The 12,716-nt window shown below is 33.9% G+C and overlaps 2 protein-coding genes across 2 annotated transcripts; one reads left to right on the top strand and one right to left on the bottom strand.

The window, feature by feature from the left end:
• Positions 1 to 2,017: 2,017 nt before the first annotated feature.
• On the top strand, positions 2,018 to 6,466 carry LOC117327934. The gene is made up of 3 exons (XM_033885183.1): positions 2,018 to 2,345; positions 5,533 to 5,713; positions 6,249 to 6,466. The coding sequence occupies exons 1-3, from the start codon at positions 2,175 to 2,177 to the stop codon at positions 6,359 to 6,361; spliced, it is 465 nt and encodes a 154-aa protein (XP_033741074.1). The 5' UTR covers positions 2,018 to 2,174; the 3' UTR covers positions 6,362 to 6,466.
• Positions 6,467 to 7,675: 1,209 nt separating this feature from the next.
• On the bottom strand, positions 7,676 to 12,617 carry LOC117327933 (decaprenyl-diphosphate synthase subunit 2-like). The gene is made up of 6 exons (XM_033885182.1): positions 12,190 to 12,617; positions 11,571 to 11,708; positions 10,049 to 10,247; positions 9,299 to 9,547; positions 8,814 to 8,951; positions 7,676 to 8,451 (listed from the first exon to the last, which is right to left on the bottom strand). Exons 1-6 carry the CDS (start codon positions 12,468 to 12,470, stop codon positions 8,296 to 8,298), a joined length of 1,161 nt encoding a protein of 386 aa, XP_033741073.1. The 5' UTR covers positions 12,471 to 12,617; the 3' UTR covers positions 7,676 to 8,295.
• Between the last annotated feature and the right edge of the window lie 99 nt (positions 12,618 to 12,716).

The following is a 12,716-nucleotide window of genomic DNA, read 5'->3' as shown; positions in this document are numbered from 1 at the left end:
GATCAGACATTGTCTGGAGCATCATAAGGCAAGGACGTCTCGATTTGTATAAATAGATAGTCTGACTCCACTGGGGTGGACGGGTGGGGCTAAGTAGGGAAACATATGTAAATCTTTTTTCTTCTGGGGCAGCTAAATCGATTTTGATCAATTAAAAGTCAATAATGAGCAAACGGAAGAGTTGTCTCCGCTTGTCTCATTCGGGTGGAGAGGCGAGCCGTATCAGGTAAGTAGAGATAGATTCTTTAAAGTCTTTCTAAATCTGTACGGATAGCGGTTTTGGTTAAATTGTATCGAGCATTACTGGTTGAAGGAAATTTTAAATTACATAAATCATTCAGATGCCTAGATCAGCGATTCATGCCCTCTGGGCCTCTATTTCCATTTTCAAATTTCACGACATTCAATACGAAAATTACAAGCTGCATTTTTGACCAGGTGTTGTTTCATGTTTTCAAGTACTGTAACGCCATGTATGATTTCAAGGAAAAATAATGAAGGCTTCCTCTTCCTTTACCTAGAAATGAAGTGAAAATAACTTCTTACCACTTCACCATTACCTAAATAATTACACGCGACTGACATGAAAGTCTTTTATCATGTATTTTATTACAAAAACATCTGTCGTATATATGGAGTGCACTCATACAGAAGTAAAAGATCAAAAGATCATTGTGGGATAAAGGAACGCATGTCTTTATCTGCTAAATCGAGTTAGTGTCACGTGTACTTTGTTATCCACTCGCGAAGAGTCTGCAAGGGGATATATGTGCGAAACAAGCGACATTTTCTCTCTACCGACTTCGTGATTGATCCAATTGTCTTCAAACCTCATACACTTGCATCCATCATTCTTGTACGAGTTCACGTTTCAATCACTCGGGGTCAAAGATAAGGTCACTGTTACTATTTCCAATTTCATTAATAATCCAATATTCCTGACTTTTCATACACCTACTCATGATCACCAACCATCATCTGTTAGATGGTGTTTCTACCACCGGAGGTCAAAATTGAGGTCACTGTTACTTTAAAATAGGTCCTCCCTCTACCAACTTCATAAAAAATCGAGATTTGTTTTAAGCCCATACTAAATAGACCTCACAGTTTACCTGATTGCCCTCATCAGAAACTTAAATTGTCATGGTCCTTTAACTCTATATACTTACTCACAACCTTCGTCTTTAGACAAATTTTGGTTTAAATCTCCTGAGGCAAAATTGAGGTCACTGCTAATCTGCTACTATAAATAGATATTTGACATACTCACTACTTTGATTGTCCTTTAACTTCCATCATTTACTCACAACTATGATCTCTTGAATGAATTTGCAAATCAATATCCTGGTATTCAATTTGAGGTCACTCTTACTATAAATAGATTTTCGTCGTTCTCACTCTACAAACTTCGTTAATGATCGGATATATAAAGTTTCTTTATTTCAAATTCTTACTCACAACTATCATATTTTTATGATATTTAGCAGTATTTACATATGTGCAACGTTGTGGCTACGATCATTCTTGTCATCTTTAGTTGCTAAGTGGTCAATGTTGAATAGCTAATGGATTTGTATCGATTGAGATGCCTTGTAAAAAATCGTAACGCCATCAACATATAAAATTAATCAAAATTAATATCTTAGTGACTTGACAGATTTATCTATTATCTCGCGATACGTGAAGCTACTATCTACCTGAGTATACCGGGTCAACCATCATGGCGTGGAATCCGCCTGAGTATGACCTACTAGACTGGCCCCCTGTCTCTAGAATATTAAAATTATAAATAAAATTGAGCTTTCTGATTTTGATCCCTAGGATATGTCTGATTCTAGAGTTTCAAACTAGGGGCAGATAATCTAGAATTTAGCTTGGCAATTCTTAACAAAACAAGCTTAGGGTCTGGTGGCCAGTCTAATGACCTACATGAACACCATGTTTAAAAAATATATAATCGACAATGACGCTACACGAATCTGATTAAATATTTAGTCTGATAAGTGTTCTCGTGCAGCAGATCATGTCGACGAAGAACCACCTGGTATTTGTTAAACGGCCCACATTCCCCATTCATCTACGTACAGTTCGACCTGGCTAGTGGTACACTGTATCAATAAACGTATTATTACAGGGGAGGCAGACTACAAAGATATACAGAACAAACCAGAACTATGTTCACCTTAATAGAGGGTTTAAAGTTTGGAGCAACATCAGCGATGGGTTTGTTTGCTGGAGGAGCATTATATATCAATACAGTGGAGCATCACAGTCGGCGAACACTTCCAGTTAAGGCCCAGAGACAACAATGGGCCAACAGCTTCAACATGGGTAAAAAGTGTCTGGTATGTCTGAGTTACATGTACTTAAAAAGTGTCTGGCTCGTCTGAATTATGTGTACTTAGAAAGATTTTGTATCAAATACAAGCTGAAGTTGTATTATAAGACGTTTTAATAACTTTATTATTTTTATATTTTATCCACCGAACGTTATCATACTTGAATGTAGATTACAAGCTATGTATGCTTTTATCATGGCGACAGTACAGAGAGGTCAAGGTCATAAAACAGCTCGAGCGAATCAACGTAAGGTACACTATGTAAATACATAGAATTAGTGTGAATTCGAGAAAACTTGTTCATAATGAAGTATTAAACTAGGCGTGTATTTTCTTTAGCATACCGGTATACTAGTTAGAACCCATATATAGTGTAAACAGATATAATCCAACAAACTCTATCCGCCACGAAATAGGGTAAAACAAGCGCTTGTAGGATAGTCAGAACCCTAAAGAATAAAACATATAAAAAAATATATTGTTCGTCCATCTACAATCATTTAGCCGAATAAAATAGACATACTTGTAGACTAAACTTAAACGGCATTAATAAAATGTTATGTTATATTGCTTATTGCTTAAATTGGCGTAAATATCTTTAACATATTTGATTAAATTATGATTTGTTAATTACAAAGTTTAAAACATTGATATAATCTACTTTTCACCAGAAATACAAAATTCCTAAATTACCTCCAACATATGTCACATGTGTCGAAGCTTATATTGACATGTAATGAGGACCTGTAATTACACGTATCCGCCCATCAGAGTAAGTACTCATTTTTATCTTATATTTTCATTTAGTTTTCAAATACATACACATGACAAAATTTGGCTACCTCACAAACTAAAAAGTACAAAGTATTGCGTGCTCATATTGAACATTTCAAACATAGAATACTCTAATTTCCATCCATATCAGACATTTCATACACACCATATATCTGTATATTGAGTAATAATATTTAACATTCCATATACAGCATATCTGCATATTAAATATTTCAAAGACACCATACATCTGTAGAGATCATCGATATTGAAAACATCATACACGTAATACTCAAGCTTCCATTCATATCAAACATTTCATACACACCATACAACTGCATTGTCATTCATATATAACAATTGATATACAGCATACCTTCATATGAAATCTTTCACAGACACCACCACACATCTGTATTGAGCATTCATATTGAACCTTTCATACACAGAATACCCAAACTTCCATTTATATAAGATTTTTCATACACATCATAACTCTGTATAGATCATTCATATTAAACATTTTATACACACTATTATCTGTATAGAAACATTCATGTTCATAATTCACACAAAACATAGAACTATATTGACCTTGAATATTGAACATTTTGTACATTATCGTAGACATTTCATATCATACGTCTTTATGGAAACATCCTTATCCAACATTGCATATACACTCAAATAAGTTATGACCATTTGTATCAGAAAACCATTCATATTAGGCACACGCCACACTCTTTATAGGACTTTCCTACACGACACCTTTGAAAATAAAAACTGAAAATACTAGTCAGGTGCAGTTAGGTAAATTCGGACAAATAAAGAAACGACGATAAGAGTAATAGAAAGAAAGACAAGACAGACGAGCTGCCAGATAGACACTTAAAAAGACACAGACGGACGAAAACAAAAAACAGAAAAACACAAACACCACACCCAACAGACACAGAGACAAGGACAGACAGTTGATAGGGGGGAAAACAGGTTAGAAGCATTGAGACTAAATCATTGACAATTGTTCTATTTATGTAACTTACTCAAAGATAGTTTTTTTAACACGAACTGTCAGTGTTCAATATAATATATTTAATAATTGATATAAATATACAAATCTTGTCATTCTAAGTCTAAAGAAGCATTTTCCCTCATTCTTCCCACTCTTTATTATTATTTTTCAAGAGAAACATCACTTTTAGCAGTTGCTATATTTGTTTAACGTTGTAATGACTCGGATTTGCAAAGAGTGCATAACAGAGTAGGTATTTGATATAGAGGGTACAGTGTATCTGCCAGTATCTTCAGTAATACCAAATATATTGATATGTTTCACTCAAGCTACGCGATCGTGATAAATATCAAAAAATATTAGCCACACTCGTGAAATATATTTGGTATTACTGAAGATACTGTTAGATATTCTGTTTATTACATTGAATAGGCAGCACAATCTCTCCTAAAATTCCCATGTCTACGGCTCACAAATGTACGCCAAATCTTGACGTTATGTATTCTATCTTGCAGTCTTTTGATTATAAATAATTCGAAATAAGCTAGATTATCAATTTGTGAATAATAGGATTTAAACAATTCCATCTATTCGTGCCAAGAACAATAAAAACTGCATGTGAATGTACCTCATAAAAAACAGGTGGCATGTATATATGCAAAGCAAACTATAAATCAGTTATTCTTATTATTACCTCAAGTAAAACAGTGATTGGAATGAACTTTTACACATGAAAATGTTCTTTATTTAACGGCTCACAATTACATAACAGCACAACTTTAACAAAGAAAAGTTTTGTAAGTAACACAATTGAATATGTACATCAGTTAAAATGCAACAAATGCACCGTGGATTTAGATATTTATAGAATGTATCCATTCACATTACTGAAGCCAGATTAGAGTTTTGACAATGTATTGTAATAAGCGGGATGAAATCCTGACATGCTATCCACTTACAAATCTATACATAATAAGGAATCAGAACTGGATTCCAGCTCAATTCTATCCTGAACCTAGGTGTACTAGCTCATGTGTTGGTGTGAAAATAATGAATCATTTATGTGATAAATCTGTAAAATATATTCTGTAATAAAGAGAATAATGAAAGCGTCACTTACCTGTTGTTGATTAAAGAAGTTCCACTTTAGGTGCTTAGCACGTTTATAAGTCCGAGACCGATTATAGACTAATATAGTCTCTACAGTGTATATATTAGTCTATAATCGGTCCTGGACTTATAAACGTGCTAAGCTCCTATGGTTCCACATTATTTTCTGAATTGATTGTTGATTTTTTGATGTCCTCTATTCTCCTTTTTAGTTGCATATCTACTCTTAAAGTTGCATTTGTTCATTGTCACTTATACACTTGATATTGTCTCCTCTTCTTTTCCCCCTACTTGTAGCCGTCTATCGGCCTGATAGGTGCGGGTTGTGCGACTGCCCTGTTTTTCCAGGAAGATTCGGAGTACAAATACTACTGGCTGTCTGGGCCCGTTTTGTTCCTACTCGGAGGCGTCTACTCGGTGGTAGTGATGTTACCGGAGATAAATATCCTCCTGGACAAGGAAGTAGTCGAAAAGAAAGGTACTGGTAAACTCATACACATTATGTGGGTGTTGTTTACAGGATGAAATCGTAAAACTAGGAAATCAGTAGGATATAGCTGTTAGTGTACATATCTTTAGTCATTAGCATACATTTATATCAGTCAGATATTAAATACCAAACACTTATAATACAGTGATCCATGCCAGTAAAACTGGTGTAATTGTATATAATTCATTACTTAAAACAATAAAAACATCGTAGTCTTACAAACTGGTGATATTAATAGTGGAAACATGTATCAATTAAGCATCATACTACTATTCTTTTATACTATCATTAGTGATAATTATCAATATACATGGAAGTTTTTCAATATATTTTCCCACCAACTAACTTTTTTTTCGCGTGCTACATTTGTGCAATTTTAATAGTTATCATAATTTATTTAACAATAGTATTAATCAAGAGATAAAAAGATAACAGGTGTCTTAATGTTATTGTAATATATATCCGTCTTTTTATTACGTTTTGATGCAATTTTCATTTTATAACAATATTTGTATACTTCCAGGTGAGATGTGGGTCCGTGGTGCCATAGACAGATGGAACTATCGCCATATGTTTAGGACCTTCATAGATAGCGCCGCCTTTTTCACGTTTCTATACCTAGCAATGAAATCATAAATATTAACGTTGGTTCTTGTGATTACAAAACAACATTGCATCGATGATTGTCAATCGTTTACACATACAGATTTTATTATCCTTTTTTTGTAATAAAACAAAATAAAAAAGAACTTGTTATTTTGTATATTGCATGTTTAAATTACAAATACTATTAAACTACACTGTAACCTAGAGTGGGTCTTTTAATTGTATAAATCGATGCCTAAACTTTTTCAATTAAATGTTTTTTCTTCTGTTTTTTTAAACATCAAGACCAGATAGGTTTACATTAAATACTACATATGTAGTAAACACATTACAGTATCATAATACCGTGTCACATTCCTCTTGTTCCTACACCAGGTAATGAGGTAAAAAGCTACTTAATCCTTACATTTACATCTAAAATGTATTTTATTTCGATGAATGCAGCAAATTATTTATCTACCGTGTCCTGTTCTATACTGACAAATATTTGATAGCTGAACACCAATTTTCATAAAAACAAGAGGCCCACCGGGCCTTATCGCTCACCTGGTTTATTTGAGCCAACTTCAAAATAATGTTCATATTTCATTTGTTAATACATTGTAGCTTTATTTGTTGATGTCTAACAATGTTATATATATAATTATGGTGTGTGGATCTCAAATGTTTCAAAGATATAACCCAGAAATAAAGTCAATACTTAACATGGATGTGTTTAATATATATGGTTAGGGGGTGGGGATCTCAATAATTTCAAAAATACAAGAAGTCCTTTATAAATGTAGCAATATGGTCCAATTGCTCCCTTTTGCCCGGCCCCTGGGTGGGTCAGGTATATCATTTTATAAGTTTGAATCCATCCACCTAGGAATGTCATACATTGCTTGGTTCCAGAGAAGAAGTCTTTAATATCAATATTGCCAAATGGACCCCTTTTGGCCCCGATACTCAGGCCCCCGGAGAGACAAATCCAGCATTTGTATAAGTTTGAATCCAAGCCACCTAGGGATGTCACCAATGAAATATCAATGTCATACATTGCTTGATTCCAGAGAAGAGGTCTTTAATATCAATATTGCTAAATGGACCCCTTTTTGCCCAGTCCCTTAGACCCCTGGAGGATCAGCCTCATCTTTCGTATACATTTAATCCCAGTCACATTAGGATGCTTCCTACCAAATTTGTCTAAATTCTCATCAGCAGTTAAGAAGTCAATTTTTCACAGACGGACACCTGACAATGGTTTGCCATAAGCTCATCTTGTTCTTTTGGACCAGGTGAGCTAAAAATCAGTTAATATGACAAATGGTAGAAAATGAAGAAAAAACAAAGTAGACTTTAATAACAATCGTAAAATCTTTATTAGGATAACCACTTCTGTTTTACAAATGAATTTTATACATTTATATTCACAATTTTATGTGTGTACATGTAGCTTTAAAAACAGACATAAGGGTCCCTGAAAGTTAATATCTATTTTTGATACAATGCACTGTTGGACCAGGAAATACAAAAACATTATCTAACTTATTTGACAAGAAAATGAAATGGCCAGGATTTAATGTCAACTATATATCTACTCGGTGAATCAAGGTTTTCGCATTCATAGAAAACAAAAATATCATGTAAAACCAATTCTCAGACGGAAAACTGTTCAGAACTGTAATGAAGTTTCACAGCTAGGTATTGGAAACTAATTCTTCCATCATTTAATCTTCTAATTGAAAATGTTAAGTAGAAAATATAACACTCTGTACAAAAACATATATGTACTCTCTCACATAAACCTACATGTACACTCTGACACATAAACCTACATATACACTCTCTCTCACATAAACCTACATATACACTCTCCCTCACATAAACATACATATACACTCTCTCTCACATAAACATACATATACACTCTCTCTCACATAAACATACATATACACTCTCTCTCACATAAACATCTACATTTGTTATGAAACTGCTGTAGCATTCACAATATTTATTAATGCATTATGAGCGTCCGATTCAGGAAACACACGTAGTGCTGCCTTAGCTTTCTGTCCGTACTCAAAACACAACTGTTCACATTCCGCCAGAGCCTGACTTTCCTTCACTAATTCTACAATCTGAAAACATAATGAAAATTGATAATGAAGTATGACATTTTATATCAGATCATATTCTCTTTAATATGCAATTAAACATATCCTATATAAAAAATAAACAGAAAACATAACTTCATTTTGATTGGTTCAAATCACACAAACTTATGATTTAGAAAAAAAGCACATTTTGAAATATCTGAGTCGACATCAGCAAACATTTTTGCAAAGTGTCACTCAAGGCCAAAATATGTCTTGCCTACTAGGTATCATAACTGAAAGTCTACAGAAACAGATGTGATGCCTGTAACTGTCAATAAACATCAATACATATAATAATATGCACAAAATCCCATGGAAACTAATTAAATATCAATATAACTGACCTTTTTAAAGTTAATGGCTCCTAAGGGTCTTTGTTGTGTAGACTTGTGTTCTAGATACTTGATGACAGGTGCAGAAGTCAGTGTTAATTCTTGTAGGTGATCCTCTGGCTTTAGGAAAGGTTTAAGGTCTTCCTGCATCTAGTACAAATCAAAATGATATGTATGGTGCAAGTTTTATTCTAAAAGACACGATTATTAAAGCAAGAGTGACTTGGTTTAAGATGAAAATTGAAGAGGACAAAATATATACACCATTTCTGATTGATATGTTAGGTAGACAAGCTCATGTTTCCATAAAATTTCAGTAAGTATGACACATCTTTAATATACATGTTATTGTTTCTTTATTATTTTTTTCCGAACACATAGCCAGCGCTTACATTAATTATTTAATAACTGTGTACTACCTATATTTTTCACTTCATGTGTAAATAAACAACTTTTCTGGATTGCCGCATTTATTGTATAAAAAACCCAACCTCTACCTGGTGTGCATATGCCATATTTTCACCAAAGGCAAAAGCAGCTTTTAGGACATCATCATCTTGATTACAAAGTTCTATGGCTGACTGACAACTCCTAGCTAGTAAACTCCCTGATGCCAGGAATGTCTGTCGCACCCAATCATCAAACTTAACAGTTGAGGGAAGCACAGGTTTTCCATCAGTATCTCGCAGTTCTGTGAATTCAGACTCCATCAGATTACCAATGGCCAAGGATATGTTTTCAACAACCTACACAATATATAAAAAAAGCATGCAAAGAATTAAAACAAGAACAGACAACAGGCTCATCCATTTTTACTACTTAGAAAATAACAAAATATAGACTACAGACTTGACTAACAACATCCCCTTATCATGTAGTAGTAAATAAAGAACAAACTATCTTAACTATGTGCTAACTTAATTCAATTAAAACAAGAACAGACTACAGCTATTCCATCCTTACAATGTCATAATCTCAGGGACAAGCCAAACATACCTAAGCCATGGGTTATATATGATACATATATGGACTGAAGGTTGGAACTAATAATAAAGTCCTTGTGGCAGTAATTAATCATTCATATAATTAAGTACTTGATAATTTTCTTATTAAAATTATTCATCTGCAATGATGAACTTGTATCTTCTAAGTCAATATTTGTGAAATGATTTTTTAAAGAATTGAAATAGATGTAAAAATCTAATGATATATACATATATATTTTGATGTATGAAATATTATAGCACCTTAGTATTATTAAGTTCTGCTAAGCCTGTGCAGGCACTAGCCAAAAGGAAATCTCCACTGAGGACAGCCATTTTGTTTCCGAACTCCATATCCTGTGCGGGACCATCCTCTGGGGTGAGCGCCGAGAGGTTTATAACACCTTTATGGATAAGGTTTGCAGTGTAGATCATTTCTGTAATCTCTGCTAAGGTCCGCTGACTGTTGAATTATAGAGTAAAAGTTAGGGATATCCAGGTATATGCAAGTCTTGTTCAAATAACAAATGTGTAAGAAAAGAAATAAAGCATTTACAAGTACATGTAATTATACAATATAAAGCTATATAATTACACTGATGTTTTCTGTTAATGAGGCTGACAGCAAAGTACAGGCTAATACTGTCCAAATAATTATTGAATTTACCATGTAATAATTTCAGTACAATATTATTTTCAATATATATGAATACAATGAGTGACTGTTCTTTTGAATACGTATTTTACTTTACAGATTTCATATCAGTTAGATGTATTTGCTATAAATAAAGAATCTGGATTTCAATCACCCAGAGGGATCTTGGCGCCCACCATTGGATGATCTTGAAAGGTTACATGTCAGACGGTCAAGATCTTCTCTCTATGTTTCCCTCTTACTAATCTGATAACATGAACACATGGAACCTACGTGTATAGATTGAGAAAAATTCTTCCAATACCTATACTTTTCAGGAAATATCAACGGCCATTTTGTTTTTATGATCAAAAATCTAAATTCAATGGCACAACTAGGGACCAATGGGAACCTACACATGAAGTTTTAGGAATATCCCTCAAGTACTTTTCAAGAAATAATGAAAACAAATTTCAATTCTCAAAATTCATGATGGTTGCCTGTTGGCCATTTTGTTTTTTTTCTGACTAAAAATCTAAATTCAATTGGCACAACTTGGGACAGGGGGAACCTACACATAAGTTTGGAGGATATATATCTCCAGTACTTTTCATGAAATAGCGATAACAACATTCAATTTCAAAATCCAAGATGGCCACTTGTCGGCCATTTTATTTTTCTGATCAAAAATCTTAAATTCAAATGGCACAACTAGGGACAAGGGGAACCTACACATGAAGCTTTAGGAATATCCCTCCAGAACCTTTCAAGAAATAGCGACAACAAACTTCAATTCTCTAAATCCAAGATGGTCGCCTGTAGGCTACACATTGACGGAACAACAACATATGGACCACAGACACATGGTGATTTGATTATCTCACCATCTGATGATGATGGGCTATTCCTAATAACATGGGAACAGAATCATTTTCTTAATGAAAGGGCATGTGTGCATGAGGACAAAAACTAGTCACTACACTTGTTTATTCACTATCATGTAAATGTCTTCCTGTATCTGTATTTGTTGATAATGCATATTTATTTGTCTGTGCAGTCCAAGGATAAGATTTGTAGATTTGTATACATATAATTTTTGCTGAAATTATTATTGCAATTCACTATATATGCAAGTATAGAGAGCTTACAAACCTTTTGTGAATACCATCTACGACATCTGGATCTGATAAATCATTGAATACACTCTGTGCGGCACCAGCTGATTTAGATATAAGAAGTACAAGGAGTCCTCTGGTCTGCATGTTGTATTTTCCATCAACGACAAGGCCCCTAGAAACATAAAGCATATACTGATTGATTATAATATATATATTATATTATTTTATAAGTGGTTACCACAGATACTATAGCATTAAGGAATTAAAACTGAGAGATTATACAATGATACCTTACATACAAAAGGTACGTATACGTAGTTTCCAATAAAAATTAATCTTTTGGGCCATCTCATGTCAATCTATAAATTAAGCAATGCATCAAATATTAATGAGGCTACTGGGTGTATACTTCTAAGATTTCTGATATTTTCTCGGCTTTAAAAGAATATTTGATATTTGCCTTCATAAACTCATCACAAAAACTCATAAAAAATCATAAACTCATGATCATTATTCTTGCTATTAGCTCCATCTTGTGGATTGCATACATTAAAGTTAACACTGCTGAATGATAGTGTAAAAACAGACTTAAGCTGGTTCATAACAGACTCCAAATGCCTCTACTGTAGCTAGCTGAAACAGAAAATTATCACCTTGCAGTTTTCAGAAGAGGATGTCTTGTTCCAACTAATTTTCTCATCAGCATTGCCACGTTGGAAATTTCATCGCTTAGTAAGCATCGCAGACTCATAAACGACGTTGGATAACCCACAATCTTTTCTGCGTCCGAGACAGCTTTGCTCCAACTCGGTGATGTGCTTGGTGTGTCGGACCATGGCCATGTCGCATACCGGTAAACCTGCTGACGTCTTTGGCATAACGATCTTGACTGAACAAACGCATACCGAACCGTTTTGGGGAGTATGGTGAACATTTTCTTGGCCTAAAGATTTTGTCCATTCACTTTTCCTTTTCCATGCTAGTTAATTTAGATTAAAGAGACTATAAACAACATATAATGCATAATGAAAATAACCTTACGAAACTTCCATTCGCATGTCCTCATTGCTCTGTGAAAAACGTCATAGTGGCCGTCGCTTAAGGAAAAATAAATTACGAAATAAATCATTTGTTTCTGATCTTTGACAAAATTAATAGATTGGCTGTAACTTATCATATT

Source organism: Pecten maximus, chromosome 5 (assembly GCF_902652985.1).
Source record: "Pecten maximus chromosome 5, xPecMax1.1, whole genome shotgun sequence".
In the NCBI taxonomy this organism is placed as follows: Eukaryota; Metazoa; Mollusca; class Bivalvia; order Pectinida; family Pectinidae; genus Pecten; species Pecten maximus.
The sequence above is the reverse complement of the archived record's forward strand: the minus strand, read 5'-3'. Positions and strand labels throughout refer to the sequence as shown.